The sequence below is a fragment of the Schistocerca piceifrons genome, chromosome 10 (assembly GCF_021461385.2).
Source record: "Schistocerca piceifrons isolate TAMUIC-IGC-003096 chromosome 10, iqSchPice1.1, whole genome shotgun sequence".
Taxonomy (NCBI): domain Eukaryota; kingdom Metazoa; phylum Arthropoda; class Insecta; order Orthoptera; family Acrididae; genus Schistocerca; species Schistocerca piceifrons.
The window spans coordinates 123,509,846-123,535,541 of NC_060147.1; the positions used below are offsets into that span (position 1 = coordinate 123,509,846).

Consider the following 25,696-nt stretch of genomic DNA (forward strand, 5'->3'; position numbering starts at 1 on the left):
ATGAGTGAGCGCAGGGAGTTGAAAAGAATGTGGCACAGTGTCGAGCAGCTCCCAATAACACTTACCTTTCTGCAGTCAACGTCAAGTGGTGTTTGAGGTGGTGCAAAGGGCGACGCCAGCGGTTAAGGAGTGATCTTTTGTCGTGCTTAAGGAAAGGCAGAGTGAGGAAGAATATGAACACGTTTTCAAATGGTTCAAATGGCTCTGAGCACTATGGGACTTAACTTCTCAGGTCATCAGTCCCCTAGAACTTAGAACTACTTAAACCTAACTAACCTAAGGACATCACACACATCCATACCCTAGGCAGGATTCGAACCTGTGACCGTAGCGGTCGCTCGGTTCCAGACTGTAGCGCCTAGAACCGTTCGGACACAGCGGCTGGCGAACATGTTTCATAGCATTCTGTACAGCATTTAGTAGAGGAACGGTGCGGGTATGATGTTTGCTTCTTTCAGCATGACAATGCACCTGTCATGCAGCAGCATCCATGAGGCAATGATCTGTAGGCAGTAACATTCCTGAAATGGCATGGCCTGCCCAGAGCACAGTCTGAACACAATGCAACACCTCTTGGGTGAGTTACAACGTCGACTTCGCTCCGACGCTAGCGTTCAACACCGTCTCCAGTTTTGGCCCCTGATGAAGAATGGGCTGCCATTCCTCCGTAGACATTCAAACACCTCACTGAAGAGACCTCAGCAGAGTCCAAGTTGTCCTAAAGGCGAAGGGTAGCCGCACACCCCACATCTATATTCACTGATAGTTGTCCAGAGCCTTCTGATCAGAGAGTGTATTTTGGTCAGCAACGCTGACATCGTCAATCGTTCAGTGCTCATACCAAGAAGAATTGTCTCAGGTGCAGCACTGCGCCAGACTTTCTTCTTGTGACGATTATCGTTAACGTCCTACAAAAAATGTTTCGTCGTGTAACCCATTAACATACATCATATGATCAAAAGTACCTGCACATCCCCAAAAACATACGTTTTTCATATTAGCAGTATCGTGCTGCCACCTACTGCCAGGTACTCCATATCAGCGACCTCAGTAGTCATTAGACATCGTGAGAGAGCAGAATGGGGCGCTCCACGGAACTCACAGACTTCGAACGTGGTCAGGTGATTGGGTGTCACTTGTGTCATACGTTTGTACGCGAGATTTCCACACTCCTAAACATCCCTATGCCTACTGTTTCCGATGTGATAGTGAAGTAGAAACGTGAAGTGACACGTACAGCGCAAAAGCGTTCAGGCCGACCTCGTCTGTTGACTGACAGTGACTGCCGACAGCTGAAGAGGGACGCAATGTGTAATGGGCAGACGTCTGTCCAGACCGACACACAGGAATTCCAAACTGCGTCAGGATCCACTGAAGTACTATGACAGATAGGCGGGAGGTGAGAAAACTTAGATTTCATGGTCGAGCGGCTGCTCATAAGCCACACAACACGCTGGTAAATGCCAAACACCGCCTTGCTTGGTGTAAGGAGCGTAACCATTGGACGACTGAACAGTGGGAAACGTTGTGCGGAGTGACGAATCACGGTACACAATGTGGCGACCCGATGGCAGGGTGTGTGTATGGCGAATGCCCGGTGAACATCATCTCCCAGCGTGTGTAATGCCAACAGTAAAATTCTGAGGCAGTGGTGTTATGGAGTGGTCGTGTTTTTCATGGAGGGAGCTTCCATCCTTTGTTGTTTTGCATCGCACTTTCACAGCACAGGCCTACATTGATGTTTTAAGCACCTTCTTGCTTCCCACTGTTGAAGAGCAATTCGGGGATGGCGATTGCATCTTTTAACACGATCAAGCACCTGTTCATAATGCACATCCTGTGGCGGGGTGGTTACACGACAATAAAATCCCTTTAATATACTGGCCTGCACAGAGTCCTGACCTGAATCCTATAGAACACGTCTGGATGTTTTGGAACGCCGACTTTGTGTCAGGCCTCACTGACCGACAGCGATGCCTGTCCTCAGTGCAGCACTCCGTGAAGAATGGGCTGCCATTCACCAAGAAACCTTCCAGCACCTGATTGAACGTATGCTCGTGAGAGTGGAAACTGTCATCAAGGCTAAGGGAGGGCCAACACCATATTGAATTCCAGCATTACCGATGGAGGCCGCCACGAACTTGTAAGTCATTTTCAGTCAGGTGTCCGGATACTTTTGCTCATGTAGTGTACGCAACTGATACGTTCTGTGTCGTGGAAGATGGAAAGTTGTGGAACTAAGCAGTTTTGGCAATTACATCCGCCACTGCAGGCCGTGCAGGTGTACATCTGCATCAACACCTACGTTCATATTCCGCAAGCCACCGTATGGTGCTTGGCGGAGAGTACCCTGTACCACAGGTAGTCGTTTCCTTTCCTGTTCCACTCGCAAATAGAACTAGGGAAAAACGACTGCCCTTATGCCTCTGTACAAGCCCTGATTTCTGGTATCTTCGCGGTCCTTACGCAAAATGTATGTTGATGGCAGTGGAATCGTTCTGCAGTCAGCTTCAAATGCTGGTTCTCTAAATTTTTCTCAACAGCGTTCTTCGAAAAGAATGTCGTCTTTCCTCCAGGGGTTCCAATTTGAGTTACCAAAGTATCCCCTCAATACTTGCGTGTTGTTTGAATCTAGGAGCCCGCCTCTGAATTGCTTCGATGTCTTCCCCTGATTCCAACCTGGTGCTAATCCCAAACGCTCGAGCATTACTCAAGAACAGGTCCCACTAGCGTCCTATGTGTGGTGTTGTTTAGAGATGAACCACTCTTTCCCAAAATTCTCTAAATATACTGAAGTCAATCATTAGCCTTCCCTACCACAATTGTCAAAAAATGTTCAAATGTCTGTGAAATCTTATGGGACTTAACTGCTAAGGTCATCAGTACCTAAACTTACACACTACTTAACCTAAATTATCCTACGGACAAACACACACCCATGCCCGAGGGAGGACTCGAACCTCCGCCAGGACCAGCCTCACAATTCTCACATGCTCATTTCGCTGCATAACGCTTTGTAGTGTTACATTGAGATATTTAAACGGTGTGACTGTGGTGAAGCGGTACACTACTAGTGCCGTATTCAAACGTTATAGGTTTGTTTTGTTACTCATCCACATTTACTTAAATTATTATTTTTTTTTTGTAGCTAGTTGTAGAAATACAGACGCAATTTTTTTTTTTTTTGTAGCTAGTTGTAGAAATACAGACGCAATGGCTAACAGCACGGCTTTTGAACTCAGTTTCACACAGCAGCGTCTCTGTGTCAACAAGGCTTTAGGAAGAAGAGGTTGCTTACCTGTGTGGCCATTATTCAATATCTTAAATTGATATGAAGACCACATCAAATCTGGGACCTCCAGGGGTGTCTGGATATCGAGGGACTCGGTTTGACTTATGTCGATGTCCAAAGGGCTCTGCGCTCTGCCACCGCATTCAGGGAACGTACTCGGCCAGTGGACAGGACCTGCCAAATGGAGGGCACAACTCAGGCATCACGATGAGTCAATAGCAGAGTCAGTGAAAGAAGATACCTGACAGCTACCGTGGACATGGCGCAGTCACTTCGCACATTTACATCAACCAACCACGTAAAGCGATTCTGTACACATCTCTAATGTAATGCCTGTGTTGCCGCAGCTCTGTAGATGACTGTTGTTTCTACATTCTGCTGCTGCCAGTTGTCAGGAATCTTCTTACACCGATTCTACCACAACTGTCACAACTCAGAAATAGGTTCATCAGTAACAATACTCTGTATACACTACACTGTCACGTTATTATGAACTCCCCCTTGTGTTCAACCACTGACAACAGTTTTCTTGTTAAGGGGAGCTTGCAGGTCCAATGCAGTCAAGTTCAAATAAGAAAAATTGATGTATCTTAACCTCCAGTGAAAAGAACAATTTAAAACTATATATACCGGGTGATCAAAAAGTCAGTACAAATTTGATAACTTAATAAACCATGGAATAATGTAGATAGATAGGTAAAAATCGACACACATGCTTGGAATAACATGGGGTTTTATTACAACAAAAAAACACCCCATATTGCTAGACGCGTGAAAGATCTCTTGCGCGCGTCGTTTGGTGATGATCGTGTGCTCAGCCGCGACTTTCGTCATGCTTGGCCTCCCAGGTCCCCAGACCTCAGTCCGTGCGATTATTGGTTTTGGGGTTACCTGAAGTCGCAAGTGTATCGTGATCGACCGACATCTTTAGGGATGCTGAAAGACAACATCCGACGCCAATGCCTCACCATAACTCTGGATATGCTTTACAGTGCTGTTCACAACATTATTCCTCGACTACAGCTATTGTTGACGAATGATGGTGGACATTTTGAGCATTTCCTGTGTAGAACATCATCTTTGCTTTATCTTACTTTTTGTTATGCTAATTATTGCTGTTCTGATCAGATCAAGCGCCATCTGTCGGACATTTTTTGAACGTTTGTATTTTTTTGGTTCTAATAAAACCCCATGTCATTCCAAGCATGTGTGTCAATTTGTACCTCTCTATCTACATTATTCCGTGATTTATTCAATTTTCAAATTTATACTGACTTTTTGATCACCCAGTATATATATATATATATATATATATATATATATATATATATATATATATATATATATATATATATGGGTTGAAAAGTAATATGAATCCCTGTACTTACTTGAGAGTGGTTTATTAATAAAGTTCTGGACCCCTATTTGCCCATAATACAGCTGTGAGTCTTCTTGGAATAATGGCGTATAATGTTTGCATACTCTGCAGTGGAATGTTATGCCACTCTTTGGTCACAACCTCTTCTAACTCCTATAGTGACAAGGGAGACAAAAATCTGCCCCGGAGTCTGTGCTCCAATACCGCCCACAAGGGTTCGATAATGTCCAAGTCCTGGGACTGTGCTGACCAGGGAAGACGCTGCAGTTCAGCTGCATCCTCCTCATACCATGACTGTACTGCCCTGGCTGAGTGAATCGGTGCGTTATCGTCCTGAAATATGGCATCATTGTTGGGGACCAACATTTGAATCATGGGGTGCACCGGATCACCAAAAATGTTGGTTGTAACACGGCCTTTGAGAGTAATGATGGGACCAGCAGAACACCCACACCATCACACTTCCACCTACATGCTTAACCATTGGAATCAGGCAATCAAGATTGTAGGCTTCTTTTGACATTCTCCAGAAGTAAACCCGGCCCGATGTTGAAAATAACGGAAACGTTGACTCGTCGGATCGTACGTTGTTTTTCAGCTGATCAGCCGTCCAGGATTTATGCTACTGGCATCATGTTATGCGGTTCTTTTCGTTGGTGTTCGTCACTAAAGGTTTCGGTATAGCAGCTCGTCCATGAATATTCGCTTTATGGAGTTCTCGGCGGACAGTGTCGATAGAAACAGGGTCTTGAAGATGGCCATTGAACTCTGCAGTCACTTTAGCCGCCATAGTTTTGCGTTGTTTTGACACAATTCGTGTTAGCGTACGACGATCTCTGTCACTTGATTTTGATTTGCGCGCACTATTACGTTTACATGACGATGTCTTTTCATGTTTTGTGTAGACTGTCATGACTGTTGAAGCAGTTGCTCTTAAAACATTCAATAATTTGGTTGTCTTGGTTACTGACACACACACACACACACACACACACACACACACACACACACTCAGAGAGAGAGAGAGAGAGAGAGAGAGAGCCTGAACTGTTGCCTCTTGAGTCACAGACCAATATAATAGCATCAAGAGGAGAAAACACACATTAAGGGATTACCAATACTTGTTTATCACATGGTGAGGGCAATAAGCTCAAGGAAAAATTCACCATAGCCACTGATTTTGTCCTAAAAGTTATCATTCATTCTCAGTCTGTTGATTTCTTACTGACTTATTTGAGGTAGCCAATGTTGCGATAAAAATAAATAAATTAAGCGTTCTTTACCAGACTTCTGCCGAAAATGAAATCTAAGGTAAATGCTAAAATTTCGGCCAATAGAGTTTTTAATATTTACAAGGTTTCATTTACCAGTAGTTAGCAAATTTTTATTTCACATTGCTCTTAGTACAAGTGTAATTTTTTATTTATTTTCAGTTTTCTGCACTTTAAAGAGTTGTTATTAAACACACACACCATTTTTCTTCTCTAGTGTGCAAAATCCCATTTTGCACATATAATAACAGACTGAAAACATTTATTCCAAGCAGCAGAATACATCTAAGTAGTTATATAATACAAACATAATGTGTGTGATACTTCAAAATAAATTATGTTCAGCCTATACGTTCAAATATCCGTAATTCGCCATTGCTGTTACCAATAAACTCATGGTAAAACTGCAGCAAACACGCGTAATATTAAAGTTCCGATGTCTGCAGAAAGAGTAAACAAACAGCGTTATCCCAAAGTCGTGAGACAGTTCCAGTTTAATGATGGCGACACTCACAGATTACGGCACTCCAGTGATATTTCTCCTGCACACTAGACATCGTTGTCAGATAATTAGTTCACAAAAATCAGTCCAAATACTTTCGTTTCCATAAAATTTCTAAATGTCGTCATGCATTTCCGATCGAGGTACTTGAAGATGAGCTGCTCTTTGGCGAATGGATTTCATTGGAGATTGCCAATTAGTCGAGCTACTGCTGCAAACGTTCTCTTACGTTCTCTATGCTGTCTGCTTTCAACACTGGCTCAAACAAAAGCACGTTTGTCCAAGTCGAACAGGGTTTCTTTGTAAGTTGGGACCTCGCCAAAGCGACCTTCAGACACCCCCCATCACTGTCACTTGTCACCCTATCTGTGGCGTCGTTGCATCGACACACATGCTCAAAAGTGTGCCAATGCAAGCTCACATCAGCCATGGCTTCACAACTGAAACAGTTCTATACTGAAACAAAGTAATAAAACATGGACTACAATGCTTTTCGTCGGCTTCAAAGCAGGCATACCAGTAAAAAAAAAAAAAAAACATACACACACACAGAAACACACACACAGACTTCTCAGACATGGCTGGAACAGCAAAGGAAGTGTTTCATGTACTTTAACATGCATATATTTAAATTTGTGTGATGGCTATCCTACCAACTTGTAAATGAAAATGAATATCTTTTCCTCTTTCTTCGTGGGAAACACTTCACTAATGTTAAGAACGCTTATGCTCGACGGCAACGTAAATAAACAATCACATACTGCAGCTGGCAACACTAGCAGTGGAGGATATATAAAGTAGATGGTTACTGCACCCATGTCGTCTGCTGTTCGTCGGCGATAAAGGCCGGAATTTGCACACCAATATCACAACTTGACCTCCACCGAGTGGTGACAGGTGGCCTTTTCAGATGAATCACGTTTTGTGCTCCATCGGACAGATGGCTGTTGGCGTGTACAGCGTCAAAGTCTGCAACAGTTATTGCCTGGGGGATGTCTTCGTGGCATTCCCGGGTGATCTCGTCATTCTCAAGGGCACAGTGGATCAACACAAGTATACATCTATCGTTTGGGACCATTTCCACCCGTACATGCAGTTTGTGTTTCTTCGGCACGATGGCATCTACCAGCAGGACAACGCGACGTGTCGCACAGCTCGCGGTATATGTGCGTGGTTCTAACAGCACCTCGATGACTTTACTGTACTCTCCTGGCCACCAAACGCCTCTGGATTTCAACCTCCTCGACTGAGAAACCTATCGCAGCTGGCAACTGAACTGGAGTTGGCTTGGCTCCAGATCCCTGTCAGTACCTCTCAGAACCTTTGACACCTTTCATGCACGCCTCACAAAGGTCCACGCAGCAAAATATGGTTATTTGGGCTTTTTACAGGTGGTCACATTAATATACGAGGGTCACTCCAAAAGAAATGCACACTGTTATTGTAAAAATACAGTTTTCATTCTCCATGTGTGGGAGTATTACAGTGTGTAGATTCATCCTTCCCGCTTGTTTTCAAACTTAGTTCAATCTGTTCCCGTGAGTGGCGCCGTCACAGCATGTCTTCAAGATGGCTCCTACACTTGAAGTTCGTCAGAAGCAACGTGCTGTCATAGAATTCCTGTGCTGTGAAAACGAGACAGTGGGAAACATCCACAAGAGGTTGAAAAAGGTATATGGAGATGCTGCTGTCGATCGCAGTAGAGTTAGTCGGTGAGCAAGCAGGTTACGTGATGAAAGCAGGCACGTCAATATTGAGGATTGTCCTCACAGCGGCAGGTCTCGTGCTGCACACACTCCAGACAATGTGCAGAGAGTTAACGAGTTGGTGACTGCTGACAGACGCATCACAGTGAACGAATTGTCACGCTACATTGCGATGGCGGAAGGAAGTGTTGGCGTTAAAAAAGGTTTGTGCCAGATGGGTTCCCAAGATGTTGACAGTGGCTCACAAAGAAACAAGAAACTTTTGGAACAGTTCGAGAATGGTGGGGATGAATTTCTTGGAAGAATTGTGACAGGTGATGAAACATGGCTCCATCATTTTCCACCAGAGACGAAGAGGCAATCATTGGAGTGGCATCATGCAAATTTACCCAAGTAATTCAAAACCCCACCTTCTGCTGGAAAAGTTATGGCTATGATGTTGTTCGTTCCGAAGGACTCTTGCTTGTGGACATAATGCCAAGTGGAACCACCATAAATTCTGACGCATATGTGACGACACTGAAGAAACTTCAAGCTCGACTGAGTCGTGTTAGACCACATCGGCAAAAGCAAGATGTTTTGCTGTTGCCCAACAATGCACGGCCACATGTCAGTCAAAAAACCGTGGAAGTGATCACAAAACTCGGATGGACAACATCGAAACACCCGCCTTACAGTTCTGACCTGGCTCCATGTGACTATCATCTCTTTGGGAAACTGAAAGGCTCTCTTCGTGGAACAAGATTTGAAGATGATGACTCCCTTGTGCACGATGTCAAACAGTGGCTCGAACAGGTTGGTCCAGAATTTTACCGTGCGGGTATACAGGCGCTGGTTCCAAGATGGCGTAAGAATGGAAATTATGTGGAGAAATGAAAATAGTGTTCCTAAAGGATGTATCTACACACTGTAAAACTTTCACACATGTAGAATAAAAGATGGATTTAAAAAAAAATAGTATGAATTTCTTTGGAGTGATCCTCGTAAATCGACAGTGTAGATACTCGTTGTTTGCTCTATCATGCAAAGCAGTTCAGTAAGTTTTGTCTACATTTATTAGATTTCTTTTTCTTTATTTCAGATGTTAAATAATTACTCTTAAATAATTACCAGAAATGCCAACACCTCAACAGAGAGATCAAAGTGTGATGTGGTAAGTGAGAACGAAATCACCCAGTGCTGTACAATGAGATTTCCGACGTGAAGTTCAAAGCGAGCCACCAGATGTTAATACGGTTAAGACTTGTTATGACAAATTTCTAGCCACTTGGAGCGTAAACAGGCAGTCTGATTCTGGCAGAAAACAAATCTGTGTTGAAATGGTAGATGAGATCAGAGAAACGCTCCAAAGGAACCCATCAGTCAGTTTTCCAATCATCGCGAGAGCTAAACATCCCTCACTCAGCAGTTCACAAGGTGCTGCATAAACAGCTTCTCTTGCACGATTACAAATTATTGAAGTGAAACGGCTAGTCATTGAAGAAGATCGGCTTGCAGCTTCGCCACGAATTTGCTTTTGAGACCCTGGATTGGATCAGGCAAAACCCCTGGCATCTAGGAAATCTCATTTTCTCTGACAAAGCAACGTTCCATACATGTGAGAAGATCTATCGGCACAATATTCGTATCTGGGGTTCGAAAAATCCCCAGACGTTTCAGAAACATATACACTCCTGGAAATTGAAATAAGAACACCGTGAATTCATTGTCCCAGGAAGGGGAAACTTTATTGACACATTCCTGGGGTCAGATACATCACATGATCACACTGACAGAACCACAGGCACATAGACACAGGCAACAGAGCATGCACAATGTCGGCACAAGTACAGTGTATATCCACCTTTCGCAGCAATGCAGGCTGCTATTCTCCCATGGAGACGATCGTAGAGATGCTGGATGTAGTCCTGTGGAACGGCTTGCCATGCCATTTCCACCTGGCGCCTCAGTTGGACCAGCGTTCGTGCTGGACGTGCAGACCGCGTGAGACGACGCTTCATCCAGTCCCAAACATGCTCCATGGGGGACAGATCCGGAGATCTTGCTGGCCAGGGTAGTTAACTTACACCTTCTAGAGCACGTTGGGTGGCACAGGATACATGCGGACGTGCATTGTCCTGTTGGAACAGCAAGTTCCCTTGCCGGTCTAGGAATGGTAGAACGATGGGTTCGATGACGGTTTGGATGTACCGTGCACTATTCAGTTTCCCCTCGACGATCACCAGTCGTGTACGGCCAGTGTAGGAGATCGCTCCCCACACCATGATGCCGGGTGTTGGCCCTGTGTGCCTCGGTCGTATGCAGTCTTGATTGTGGCGCTCACCTGCACGGCGCCAAACACGCATACGACCATCATTGGCACCAAAGCAGAAGCGACTCTCATCGCTGAAGACGACACGTCTCCATTCGTCCCTCCATTCACGCCTGTCGCGACACCACTGCAGGCGGGCTGCACGATGTTGGGGCGTGAGCGGAAGACGGCCTAAAGGTGTGCGGGACCGTAGCCCAGCTTCATGGAGACGGTTGCGAATGGTCCTCGCCGATACCCCAGGAGCAACAGTGTCCCTAATTTGCTGGGAAGTGGCGGTGCGGTCCCCTACGGCACTGCGTAGGATCCTACGGTCTTGGCGTGCATCCATGCGTCGCTGCGGTCCGGTCCCAGGTCGACGGGCACGTGCACCTTCCGCCGACCACTGGCGACAACATCGATGTACTGTGGAGACCTCACGCCCCACGTGTTGAGCAATTCGGCGGTACGTCCACCCGGCCTCCCGCATGCCCACTATACGCCCTCGCTCAAAGTCCGTCAACTGCACATACGGTTCACGTCCACGCTGTCGCGGCATGCTACCAGTGTTAAAGACTGCGATGGAGCTCCGTATGCCACGGCAAACTGGTTGACACCGACGGCGGCGGTGCACAAATGCTGCGCAGCTAGCGCCATTCGACGGCCAACACCGCAGTTCCTGGTGTGTCCGCTGTGCCGTGCGTGTGATCATTGCTTGTACAGCCCTCTCGCAGTGTCCGGAGCAAGTATGGTGGGTCTGACACACCGGTGTCAATGTGTTCTTTTTTCCATTTCCAGGAGTGTATATGAAGATAGTAACTGTTCTCGAAAGAACAGATACCATTGATGACCGTGCAGCTTCTCTAGAATAAATGATAATTAATGGAAACCCTCAGCTGGCGACAGGTGTTGTTGATATACCTCAATGGGGACAGCTGAAGATGTGTACCCCGACCGGGACTAGAACCCGGGATCTCCTGCTTACATGGCAGACGCTCTGTTCATCTGAGCCACCGAGGGCACAGATGAATAACGCGACTGCAGGGACTTATCCCTTGCACGCTTCCCGTGAGACTCACATTCCCAACTGTCCACAACACCTGTCGGCCGCTGAGGGTTTCAATTAATTATCATTTATTCTAGAGAAGCTGCGCGGCCATCAATGGTATCCGTTATTTCGAGAACAGTTACTATCTTCATATATGGTTAAACGGCTACCTGGCCATTGACCTTCGTCTGTGCGAATGCGCACAGGTCGCCCGAACTCCTACGGGAATCGTCACCTTAGTGTGCGAGAGTAATGAGTGGATGGGCAAATATCTGTTAGGAACATTACGTGTGTAGATTGTGGACAGTTGGGAATGTGGGTCTCACGGGAAGCGTGCAAGGGATAAGTCCCTGCAGTCGCGCTATTAATCTGTGTCCTCGGTGGCTCAGATGGATAGGGCGTCTGTCATGTAAGCAGGAGATCCTGGGCTCGAGTCCCCGTCGGGGCACACATTTTCAGCTGTCCCCATCGAGGAATATCAACAACACCTGTCGCCAGCTGAGGGTTTCAATTAATTATCATTGTTTCAGAAATATATCAGAGACAGTGAAAAGGTAAATGTCTCAAGTGCGCTGATCAGATGCAGCGTAGCTACACCAGTACCCCCACCTAGGAAATAGTAACAGGAACTGAGCAATTTGATGCCCCTCGGTTTCTTCCCGTTCTACCAAATGTGATCTTCCAGCAGGATGGTACACCACCGCTCTGGAGTTAACATGTTCGTGACCTCCAGGACTGAACATTTCCATAGCAATGGATAGGAAGTGATGGACAAACCAACGGACCACTGCCATCATCAGACCGTGCTCTGGACTTCTTCTTGCTGGCTTACATGAAAGACATCATGTATTCTCGAAATGTCAGTGCGGTAGCTTTTATTACCCCAGACATGTCGAAATGGGGCGATCAGAGTCGTTCCATAAATCGCGCACTCACAATGCATTCGCATGATTCTCACTATGCACTTTACGTAATTTGGTTTTCCAGCAGACTCTGGAGAAGGTCTGAAAGAATGTGTTATGTTACTCCGCTTATAAAAATCCCTTGCAGCCCCCACTGATAATTACCTGTCTATTGTCAGACTGGTGCATATCATATGCTACTCATTACTGATCTACTGTCATTAGTATTTGGACTTTATTCCCATATCTGTTGCTAAGGTAGAGTACTCAAAATTTCTGGGTGTGTGCATTGACGAGAAATTGAATTGAAAGAAACACATCGATGATGTGCTGAAACGGTTAGGTTCAGCTACTTATGCTGTTAGGGTTATTGCAAATTTTTGTGATAAACATGTCAATAAATTAGCCTACTTGCCTATTTTAATTCACTGCCTTCATATGGCATCATATTTTGGGGCAATTCGTCATTAAGAGAGAAAGTATTCATTGCACAAAACCGTGTAATCAGAGTAATAGCTGGAGCCCAGGAACTCGGGATATTCACAGTACCTTCGCAATACATATATTCACTTACGAAATTTGTCGTTAATAGCCCATTCCAATTCAAAAATAACAGCGAAGTGCGTAGCTACAACACTAGAAGAAAGGATGATATTCACTATTCTGGATTAAATTTCACTTTGGCACAGAGAGGGGTGAATTATGCTGCCACAAAAATCTTTGGTCATTTGCCAAATCGTATTAAAAGTCTGACAGATAGCCAACCAACATTTAAAAGCAAATTTAAAGAATTTCTGAATGACAACTCATTCTACTCAATAGATGAATTCTTAGATATGGAGTAGTAACTGTAAAAAAAAAGGTTAATTAATTATTTCGTGTAAAGAAAACTTATGTTAAAGTGTCACATTCCACATCATTACAAAAAATATCGTATTCATGATCTATGGAACAAGGATTAATGTATTTATGTATGTATCAGTTAATATAATAGTTAACATTTGTAAATAATAACGCCAATTGCACTTAGAAAAACAGTCCTGATCACACAAATCACATTTATTGGTGATTCGTTTCAGTCCAAAACTGGACCATTGTCAGACCATACTCCAAAGTTGATGTGTGGAGATGGCTCCATGGAGCAGCAACTGCAATAGTCTGCATTAAGAGTGATGTAAAAATTCTGAGTGTCATCAGTGGTAATGTTTCTCCTCTCATCTTCAAATAGTGTATGTAATTTTAATGACATAGATTATTAATTGACTAGTGGATGAGAATGAAACTTTCTTTTTTGTTACAGTTGGTGAAGTTACTGTAGTATCCTTGTCGCTACTGTAGTGCCCTCGGCGCCACTGTAGAGTTTTGTGCCAGAAAGAAAGAGAGAGGAGGTTTTCTGGTGGCTGATATCCTCTTTCTGCATCACAACTGCGCACATGGACTAACAGGTTTCATTAATTACATGACCAGGAAGCTACTTATTTTCAATACAGTCCATGTGTTGTGGTACAAGCTCTTCTGTAATAGTCCTCTTGCAGACAGTATCAGTAATCTGGCCATAATATAACACTATTGCAGCTGCACCACCGTTTAGGATAGGGGAAGTTAGATTTGTGCGATATTCCGAGCGCAAGTCACAGCCAGGTGCGGGCTGGATTGCAGTGAGTTATGCATACCAGCAGTTGCGAAGTAGAATGGAGACTGCATGGCCATTGAAACATCGAAAAGAGTAAATGCAGCGATTTGCATGTCTCAAGGTACAGGTAGAAGGGGCCCACTGGTGCAACCCAGGTGTTGTGCATACGTGACTTGGAGCGGTGCGTTAGCGAAACAGAGGTGCACAGCCGACTATAAATATGTCTCATGTTCTAACGAGATTGATTCAAGTGTGGCAGCTCTCCTGGATGGCGGGGCGTGTCACACCTCCGGGCTACACACGGCAGCAGATGGGGCGCCAGCATCCCAGTCCATGGCGGGTCATTGGTTCGACCCTCTGAGGCCGACACGGGGACCGCAGCCAGCGAGCAGTGGGCCACTCTGCGGCTGCTCACTACTGCGGCAAGTTGTCTCGTCTCCCAACGCACACCAGAGACTTCCAAGGCGAGGGCTGCAGATCCGGACACCAGATTGCAGGCACTTGCAGTCATCACGATCTCAGCTACGCCAGCGAGGAAGGAATGTCATGGTCCTACAAGGCCGACACACGGCAGTGTGTTGCGCTGGGTCGCTGGGGCGGTGACCTCAGCATTGCAGGGCCCTGTGGCAGGGACCGAGGTGAGCGGAGTACTTAGTGGAAACAAATAAATCATTTGGGAACTTCTTGATGAGTTTTGATATGGCAACTCATGGCAACCATGTACTACATTTGGTGTCTTCTGGCTACATTTGGGCATCCTGGTACATTCAGTGGCAGAAGTCGCCATTACACTATGTCCTATTCTGCAAATGAATGACGGATGCCAACTGGAATGAGTCAGTGAGAGTGACTGAGCTAGTGACTGACTGAGGACCTCTGGTCAGCAGTGGGGGCCTAAATAGGTGCTGTGAAGAGGGCGTTGGTGGCTTGTTGCTTCCAAGTCTGTCTCTGGCCTCTCTTGTGGCAGGCACATTTGATCTTTGTCGACCAGTGTGCTGGCGACAGCTTATGCCTGTACTGTTATTTTCTACATTTATCTACATCTATATGGATACTCTGCAAATCACACTCAAGTGCCTGGCAGAGGGTTCATCGAACCACCATCACAATACTCTGTCATTCCAATCTCGTATAGCGCATGGAAAGAATGAACACCTATATCTTTCCGTATGAGCTCTGATTTCCCTTATTTTATCGTGGTGATCGTTCCGCCCCCTGTAGGTCGGTGTCAACAAAATATTTTCGCATTGGGAGGAGAAAATTGGTGACTGGAATTTCGTGAGAAGATTCCGTCGCAACGAAAAACAACTTTCTTTTAATGATTTCCAGCCCAAATCCTGTATAATTTCTGTGACACTCCCTCGCATGTTTCGCGATAATACAAAACGTGCTGCCTTTCTGTAACTTTTTCGATTGTACTCCGTCAGTCCTACCTGGTAAGGATCCCACACCGCACAGCAGTATTCTAAAAAAGGACGGACAAGCGTAGTGTAGGCAGTCTCCTTAGTAGGTCTGTTACATTTTCTAAGTGTCCTGCCAATAAAACACAGTCTTTGGTTAGCCTTTCCCACAATATTTTCTATGTGTTCTTTCCAATTTAAGTTGTTTGTGAGACTTTGACAACATCTGGAGACATCTGCAGCTCCTTCTCTGTGGATCTGTCTCCACACATCAACTTTGGAGTACGATCTGAAGATGGACCGCTGTTTCACTGAAATCAGTTACCAATAGATGTGCGACTAAGTATAATTGTGAAACTGATCGCTGTTTTCCCAAAATGTTTTCGGAGATATGTGAACAACATCAGTGATTAATGGTTTATTGGTTGATACAGGTGAGGGGACCAAACAGCGAAGTCATTTGTCCCATCGGATTATAGAGGGACAGGGAAGGAAGTCGGCTCTGCCCTTCACAGGAACCAACATGAAACGATTTAGGGAAATCACGGAAAACCTAAATCAGGATAGCCGCTTGCAGGTTTGAACTGTTGTTCTCCCAAATGTGAATCCAATGTCCTATCCACCCGCTCAGTCAGTGACTGCCAGGAATAAACCATCTACTTATAGATTAGCAATAACAGCCAGCCAGTTGCAAAATTCTGGTTTATAAAACTTTCGTCACGGTTTAGACCCTCATAGTCTTCAAGAACTGCAGCAGAACACTTCGAATGGGACTGCAGCAATTCCAGCAGTCCAGTTTCGATCCACCTTCAGCAACTTGCTGAAGAAGGTCCGTAATTGCCAAGAGATGAATGGTGGTCACTTTCAACATCTGCTATAGCCAGCTTAGTACTGCATTTCCTTCCCTGTGCTGTGTTTCTTTGTACCCAGGAACACTGTTCTCCAGGCCAGTTTTATTTGCCCCATCCTGTGTTTGAGTGTACTGGTTTAACATGCTGGAGTCTTTAATCTGGTCAGTTTCAACGACAGTTATGTTAGCCAAACGTTTCGATAACCCGTATTACGTTCCTTTCAATTAATTTCGAGTATCAGTCTAGTTTGATGGTTTGGACCATCACGAAGCATGCTGTCACATAGCATGCCCAGTGTCTTGTGCCTTAAGCACTGTGAGCTCAATTTTTATTAATTGTGTTTTCTTAACAACCGACTTACCGTATGGAGGGTTCTGCATGGAGTTAATACCGTGTTTAGTTGGTTATTTGTGTTTAATATCGCGACTTTTGTCCACTAGCAATCGATGTGTTTGTGATGTAGCTTTTGCACAACACTGCTGCGCATTTGGTAGTGCATGAGATCCTATTCCAAGCAAACCTGTATATTGAGTGATAAAACATTGTTTTCTGATTTGTAACAAAATACATGACACTGTGGCTACTTAATATAATGGTGGCTACTTGTCTTAGTAGTGAAGGCAACGGCCTTGCCACAGTCGTTACATCGGTTCCCGTCAGATCACAGAAGTTCAGAACTCGGGTGTGGCCGGCACTTGGATGGGTGACCATCCAGGCCGCCATGCGCTGTTGCCATTTTTCGGGGTGCACTCAGCCTCATGATGCCAATTGAGGAGCTACTCGAGCGAATAGTAGCTGCTGCGGTCACAGAACACCATCATGACGACTGGGAGAGTGGTGTGCTGACCACACACCCCTCCTATTTGCATCCTCAACTGAGGATGACACGGCGGTCGGATGGTCCCGATGGGTCCCTTTTGGTTTGAAGATGGAGTGTTTTGTGTTAGTAGTAGCAGAGGATAGAATATGCATAAAACTGCGTTATTCTTTTGCAACTTAGTTGGGAACTTTGTTACTTCTGATGGCAGCCTGAATCAACCTCAGTTATCCTTGGAGACATGCATCCATAAGGTAACACTAATTTAGGAGCCCCTATTAATGCCTGTTATGGTGTTTGCTCTTACTGGAACCATCAATTTCCCTTAATTAATGTGCTGCAGAGTGTTACTGGTGACTACCCCATGTGTTTATCTAAATAAATCGTCACTGTCCATGATAAAAGAATCTCACTGTCTCCGTATATAATTTTCAACCATACATTGCTGCTTTTCATCCTCCCACATCCACTTATTTCTGAATGATCAATACGCAGGGAACAGACCTAAAGAAAGAAATGACTAGAATGAGAACTAAAGAATTCGATATAGTTCAGTACGATTTGAATTATCTTGCCTTGCCTGACATGCTTGCCTGGTTTTGAATTATCCATTGTGCTAAATAGTAGATTATCTTTCTTGTAGGGTCATGTACGTGGCGTTATCATTCTAAAGATTACAAACAACGTGATATAACGAGAAACGTACATACTTACCTGCATTTACCTAAAAATTAATCCCTTTATGCAGGACTTGGGTTCACATGTGTTTATCCTTTTTCAAACGCTTGAATGCACATGGGTTTAGACAGAGTATCATCTAGAACTCTAGATACTTAATGGGTTACAAAAGTACCCCATCTAGAAATATATTAATATTCTACACAAAACTATCTGACTTAGTTTACATGATGCCACAAATCGCAAGCATCTGTGAGCCATAGTTCTCGGTAATTGCATTTGAAAATGATGGAGGTTTCACCTGGGCATGCTGTAGAACATATTTTTCGCATATAAAATAATGTGTATAGTATTTGTGCTCATTCCATACGTTCCTAGTAAAGTATTCCTCACGAGGAGAGAGGAAAAAACAACATTTTTTTCCAAGTTGACAAGATAGTCGCCTAAATATGTGTATCTTAAAATACTTATTATTTTGTGTACCAAATAGATGTTCTACATTGTATTTTTCCGATATTTTGCTCGCAGATGGAGATATTGATTTGTGGAACAAACAAAGCAATCTATTCTGTCTAATCTAATCTAAGGTGAACTAATATGTTGTAATCTTGAATATGTCAGCAGGAAGGCTGAAATGTAACTCACCATGCTCTCCTTCGTATCCAAAGTCTCCCCTGAATGGTCTCACTGAAACAAACGACCAAGATGCGTCACTAATTACTTCTTATAATTACTGGAATTTGGGCAGTAATGCTGTACATTCAAAACAAGCATTCCAGATGAGCTTACAACCAAAATATTCCGTCCGAAATGTCGGATTTACCAGCAAAACTCCAAATAACTAACGTCACAGAGAAAAAAATTTCACATAATATTTGACAAAAATAGACTAATACACATAACATTAACTGAATTTGCCATCAGTGCTTGGCAAGATGTGATAGCAATGTCGTGTAGGAAATACCTAATTTTATGGAAAATTATGATTCTTTGTTCACATTTCAGTTTTCTGCTTCTTCGGCCATCGTTATGTGACAAGCGAACATCACAACTGCAAATAAAATTACGTGCGGCTTACGCAGACATTGTTTATATAGAAGATACAAATGATACAAGAGTGTTTACGAAGCAAGATCTTAAATTTTTCTGTCATGCAAAAGCAGTTCGATGTAACTAAAAAACTAAAAATAAAGTCTTTTGTGTGGATATCGATATATTTAAAATCAGATGAAAAATATAGTTCAATTTGTACTTGTAGTGTAATATTTGTGCAATTGAAACTTAAATTAGCAGTGAGGAAAAAGGAAATTGAGTTTAGGCACTTAACACCAAGGTAGTATTCTGTGCAAGTATTTCTGCTCTTCACGACAGTATGTAAAACTTCACAGTCTACATCATATTGATGGTTTCCTGCTTAAACATGACGTTCAGGAAAGAATGAGTCTGACTTTCTTATCTCCAACCTCCCTGATGTTCAGACTGCCTAACTCTGACAGACCAGCAAATTTTTTCCGCAGCTTTATACGCACCAGTCAGTGTTGCCAAAGGCTGCAACTTGCAACGTAGCAACTATGTTACGTAGTACTGTGTAAATGTACCATCCCTATTTTTCAATTTCAATTTCCTTTAAGGGGACCACGCCGTGGTTCTGGTTGAAAAAAATTGATTATCGGTTTTCATCACATTTCAATAGAGTAAGGTTTTATTTAAGCACCCCGAAAAGGATTTTGATGAAAAAATTTTTTCGAGCATTTAAAGAGCATTTTCCTACCACGGGTGTTTATGTGCCACGCCCACTTTCCTGTCACCCACTTTTCTGCACATATTTTAGATCTTTATATCCCCCTACATTGCACGTTAGGGATTTTTTTTTTACTCCCGTGTGTGTTGGCTATCCTTGGAAATCAACAGTCGGTATTCTTTTGTTTCTGCTGTTTGTAAACAACACGCTTTCAAACACGCGGTTAGTTCAAGTGTGATTGCGAGCAGTTGTTACAGAAAACTTGCAGTTATACTGTGGGCAGGCGATTAGGAGAAATAAAGAAAATCTGGAGGCAATGAAGAGAGATCTAGAATGAAATTTTCACTCTACAGCGGAGTGTGCGCCGATATGAAACTTCCTGGAAGATTAAAACTGTGTGCCGGACCGAGACTCGAACTAGGGGCCTTTGCATTTCACAGTCAAGTGCTCTACCAACTGAGCTACCCAAGCACGACTCACGCCACGTCCTCACAGTTTTCGAGTTCGAGTCTCGGTCCGGCACACAGTTTTAATCTGCCAGGAAGTTTCAATGAAGAGAGGTGTTTGGGCCATATTCTTCCATAAGTTCTCTACTGATGATAAGCCATCTCATGGATTGTGTCCATAAGGAGAAAATTCGTGCTGCAAATACAACAGGGCTCAGCCAACTGGAGAATCTTATTCTCACCAGCATTCTCTTCCTGCTGCTGTTAAACCTATTTTCAGAGACTTGGCTCATCCTGACCTCCTAGGGAAATGTCTGCATGGGCAGACACAGAACCCAAATGAATGCTTCAACAGCATAATTTGGAACCGCCTTCCTAAAACTATATTTGTAGGCATGCATACAGTGAAACTAGGAGTTCATTATGATGTTATTACATCCAATTGTGGTAGTATTGGAAAGTGTTGGTTACTGAAAAAGCTAGGAATTAATCTTGGTGAAAATATGATCACTGGGCTGCAACATTGCGATAAAATAAGGATAGGGGATGCAGACAGGTCTGCATCTATTATGGCCAAGAAAGCAAGACAAACATCCAGGAAGGTGAAAAAGAAGCTGGAAGACCTGCTAGAGGCCAAAGAAGGGCCATCATATGCAGCAGGACAGTTTTAATTAACTGTAAGTAACAAATTTCAAAAGTTTTTTTCTTTAAAGTCAATTTCCGGCAAACTAAAAATTTCAGTACATATGCCCCATTATATCAGAAACTATCATAGATAAATGAATGAAATTTTCAGAGACTCTGTTGTTGTTGTTGTTGTGGTCTTCAGTCCTGAGACTGGTTTGATGCAGCTCTCCATGCTACTCTAACCTGTGCAAGCTTCTTCATCTCCCAGTACCTACTGCAACCTACATCCTTCTGAATCTGCTTAGTGTATTGATCTCTTGGTCTCCCTCTACGATTTTTACCCTCCACGCTGCCCTCCAATGCTAAGTTTGTGATCCCTTGATGCCTCAAAACATGTCCTACCAACCGATCCCTTCTTCTAGTCAAGTTGTGCCACAAACTTCTCTTCTCCCCAATCCTATTCAATACCTCCTCATTAGTTACGTGATCTACCCACCTTATCTTCAGCATTCTTCTGTAGCACCACATTTCGAAAGCTTCTATTCTCTTCTTGTCCAAACTGGTTATCGTCCATGTTTCACTTCCATATATGGCTACACTCCATACAAATACTTTCAGAAACGACTTCCTGACACTTAAATCTATACTCGATGTTAACAAATTTCTCTTCTTCAGAAACGATTTTCTTGCCATTGCCAGTCTACATTTTATATCCTCTCTACTTCGACCATCATCAGTTATTTTACTCCCCAAATAGCAAAACTCCTTTACTACTTTAAGTGTCTCATTTCCTAATCTAATCCCCTTAGCATTACCCGATTTAATTTGACTACATTCCATTATCCTCGTTTTGCTTTTGTTGATGTTCATCTTATATCCTCCTTTCAAGACACTGTCCATTCCGTTCAACTGCTCTTCCAAGTCCTTTGCTGTCTCTGACAGAATTACAATGTCATCGGCGAACCTCAAAGTTTTTACTTCTTCTCCATGAATTTTAATACCTACTCCGAATTTTTCTTTTGTTTCCTTTACTGCTTGCTCAATATACACATGGAATAACATCGGGGAGAGGCTACAACCCTGTCTTACTCCCTTCCCAACCACTGCTTCCCTTTCATGTCCCTCGACTCTTATAACTGCCATCTGGTTTCTGTACAAATTGTAAATAGCCTATCGCTCCCTGCATTTTACCCCTGCCACCTTTAGAATTTGAAAGAGAGTATTCCAGTCAACACTGTCAAAAGCTTTCTCTAAGTCTACAAATGCTAGAAACGTAGGTTTGCCTTTCCTTAATCTTTCTTCTAAGATAAGTCGTAAGGTCAGTATTGCCTCACGTGTTCAGTGTTTCTACGGAATCCAAACTGATCTTCCCCGAGGTTGGCTTCTACTAGTTTTTCCATTCGTCTGTAAAGAATTCGTGTTAGTATTTTGCAGCTGTGACTTATTAAACTGATAGTTCGGTAATTTTCACATCTGTCAACACCTGCTTTCTTTGGGATTGGAATTATTATATTCTTCTTGAAGTCTGTGGGTATTTCGCCTGTCTCATACATCTTGTTCACCAGATGGTAGAGTTTTGTCATGACTGGCTCTCCCAAGGCCATCAGTAGTTCTAATGGAATGTTGTCTACTCCGGGGGCCTTGTTTCGACTCAGGTCTTTCAGTGCTCTGTCAAACTCTTCACGCAGTATCTTATCTCCCATTTCATCTTCATCTACATCCACTTCCATTTCCATAATATTGTCCTCAAGTACATCGCCCTTGTATAAACCCTCTATATACTCCTTCCACCTTTCTGCCTTCCCTTCTTTGCTTAGAACTGGGTTGCCATCTGAGCTCTTGATATTCATACAAGTGGTTCTCTTCTCTCCAAAGGCCTCATTAATTTTCCTGTAGGCAGTATCTATCTTACCCCTAGTGAGACAAGCCTCTACATCCTTACATTTGTACTCTAGCCATTCCTGCTTAGCCATTTTGCACTTCCTGTCGATCTCATTTTTGAGACGTTTGTATTCCTTTTTGCCTGCTTCATTTACTGCATTTTTATATTTTCTCCTTTCATCAATTAAATTCAATATTTCTTCTGTTACCCAAGGATTTCTATTAGCCCTCGTATTTTTACCTACTTGATCCTCTGCTGCCTTCACTACTTCATCCCTCAGAGCTACCCATTCTTCTTCTACTGTATTTCTTTCCCCCATTCCTGTCAATTGTTCCCTTATGCTCTCCCTGAAACTCTCTACTACCTCTGGTTCTTTCAGTTTATCCAGGTCCCATCTCCTTAAATTCCCGCCTTTTTTCAGTTTCTTCAGTTTCAATCTGCGGTTCATAACCAATAGATTGTGGTCAGAATCCACATCTGCCCCTGGAAATGTCTTACAATTTAAAACCTGGTTCCTAAATCTCTGCCTTACCATTATGTAATCTATCTGATACCTTTTAGTATCTCCAGGATTCTTCCAGGTATACAACCTTCTTTCTTGATTCTTGAACCAAGTGTTAGCTATGATTAAGTTATGCTCTGTGCAAAATTCTACAAGGCGGCTTCCTCTTTCATTTCTTCCCCCCAATCCATATCCACCTACTATGTTTCCTTCTCTCCCTTTTCCTACTGACGAATTCCAGTCAGAGACTCTGCATAACATAAAAGCCACCTCTGGTACTACATTCATTAATATTCCCCCATTAGGAAGTTCACAAAAAAATATTTACTGCAGAAAAACTTAATATTTTTTGTCAATAAATTGAAAAAAGTATTTCTTAAAAATTATAAAGTGGATAAAGTAGATTTTAGTACAGTTGACTCTATTAGCATCATGTAACAAACAGTAAAAATATTACGGTCCTGCATCAAATAGTTTTTTTTGTTTTTTTTTTTTTAAGAAATGGGTCAAACACTTGCCTGAATTAACATGGGTTTGATAGGCAGGGTGTGGTCCCCTTAAGAATTTCTAGAACAATATTTATAATAATAAAAGCATAACGGTTTCACCCATAATTAAACTAAAACAATTCACGCCACCCATATTGCGACATGAACCATTTTATTTGCCTTATTATCCAAACAAATGTAAGCGAGAGTACTCTGATGACATAGGGCAGGCGTACGCCAGAACTACAGTATTTGTGGAAAATGCTCTGAATTACATAGAGCAGGCAGACGCACTGGTTCACATGGCGTGACGTATTACGCAGTCCCAAGTGCGCGGGATCGTAAAAAGCTTCTAGTAGCTTCTAGAACAAATCCAGCGTAGGAATACCTTTCTGGTAGTAACAAAGCGAGCGGGGTTGATATTTCAGCGGGGAACGCCCGTACGACTTTGATGTGCGATACTGCCAGTTATCGTCATAGAAGCAAAATACTCCCACTTACGGATAGTCTCTCAGGTTAAGAAAAGTATAATTTAATATATTAACAGAATCTCCCATGGGTTCTTGGTAGAATAACATTATTTGTTCTACAATATTACTTTTATTGTTAACCGGTTTTCGGCTTACAAGGCCATCTTCAGACATTTATTGAGTATTATCAACAAGGAAGTTACAATGTTTGCAAACAACATTGGAAGAGAAGTAACACGTCTAGACTGAAATAAGCCGGCCAGATTGGCCGAGTGGCTCTAGACGCTTCAGTCTGGGACAGCGCGACCGCTACGGTCGCAGGTTCGAATCCTGCCTCGGCTACGGATGTGTGTGATGTCCTTAGGTTGGTTAGGTTTAAGTAGTTCTAAGTTCTAGGGGACTGATGACCTCCGATGTTAAGTCCCATAGTGCTCAGAGCCATTTGAACCATTTTTTAGACTGAAGTAGAAACATAGCGTAAGTAACATCTTTGACACTGTGGTGGTAATGTAATGTAGAAGTAAAAATTGAACAGTTCATAAATAACAATGGAGTAGACAGGAAAACCTTTAGCACAAAATACGAATAGCATGCCTACATAACAGTTCCTATTAATAAACAAAACTAATAAAATAAAATAAAATTAGTACTAGACAAGGCTACATTAGGAGGCATGAAACATGGAGAGTGATACACAAACCAATTAAAAGAAGAGACAATTATCAATGTAACTACAGTTTCCATGTTTCATACCTCCTGATGTAGTCTTGTCTACTACTAATTTTATTTTATTCCATTAGTTTTGTTTATTAATAGAAACTGTTATGTAGACATGCTATTCCTATTTTGTGCTAAAGGTTTTCCTGTCTACTCCATTGTTACTTATGTACTGTTCAATTTTTACTTTTTCATTGCATTACCACCACAGTGTCAAAGATGTTACTTCAGTCTAGACGTGTTACTTCTCTTCCAATGTTGTTTGCAAACATTGCAACTTCTTTGGTGGTAATACTCAGTAAATATCTGAAGATGGCCTTGTAAGCCGGAAACCAGTTAACAATAAAAGTAATATTGTAGAACAAAAGCAAACTGGTGCTTTTCATTTACTATAATTTAATAATTATCTAAAGAAGGTATTTGACGGCAGTGCGCGAGGAAACTTAGATTTCATATTGTTTGATTTAGTTTCAAAATTGAGTGACCCATCGCTGGAGGGCTGCCAGCTTAGAGGTTGGTGCGCTCAGTCCAGAAAGTCATTTTTGGTCGTCATTGAGATCAGATCCGTATCACATCGCTCCACTAAAATATTCAATGTACAAGGTCTGTTTAAAAAATTCCGGAACATTCGTCATTTAACGCCAATGGCGTATTGGAGCGAAATGCAGTTGACATTCCTGCGCACGCCTGTGTTCAATGTGTAACTGCCCGAAGTTTCATTGTTGACTGTTTGTCAGTTATTGTTCAGTGCTGTACTGAGTAGACCGTTGTGTCGCACAGTTTGCGAATTTAGAGATGGTAGAGTCAGAAGAGCAGAATGTTCGCATTAAATTTTGCGCCAAACTCAAGAAACCCCTTACAGAGATACACCAAATGATGCAGGAAGCCTACAGAGATGAGTCTTAAGCCGTACTCGGTGTTGCGAATGGTTCACACGGCTTAAAAATGGCTGGACAGAAATTAAAAATGACCCTCGTTCAGGATGCCCTTCGACGTTTACAGTGGACGCTCGTGTCAGGGTCGTCAAGGGAACCGTGCGTGCCATCAAAGACTGACTG

The 25,696-nt window shown here is 43.1% G+C and overlaps 1 protein-coding gene across 1 annotated transcript in view; it reads right to left on the bottom strand.

Moving 5' to 3' along the window:
• LOC124718753 (carbonic anhydrase 13-like) overlaps window positions 1–25,696 on the bottom strand; it is a 113,183-nt gene that overhangs the window by 62,578 nt on the left and 24,909 nt on the right. The window contains exons 2-3 of the mRNA XM_047244367.1: window positions 18,411–18,452; window positions 3,299–3,466 (exon numbers count right to left, since the gene is read on the bottom strand). Of these exons, the coding sequence (XP_047100323.1) occupies window positions 3,299–3,344 (46 nt within the window). The 5' untranslated portion in view covers window positions 3,345–3,466; window positions 18,411–18,452. The remainder of the gene's footprint in view (window positions 1–3,298; window positions 3,467–18,410; window positions 18,453–25,696) is intronic.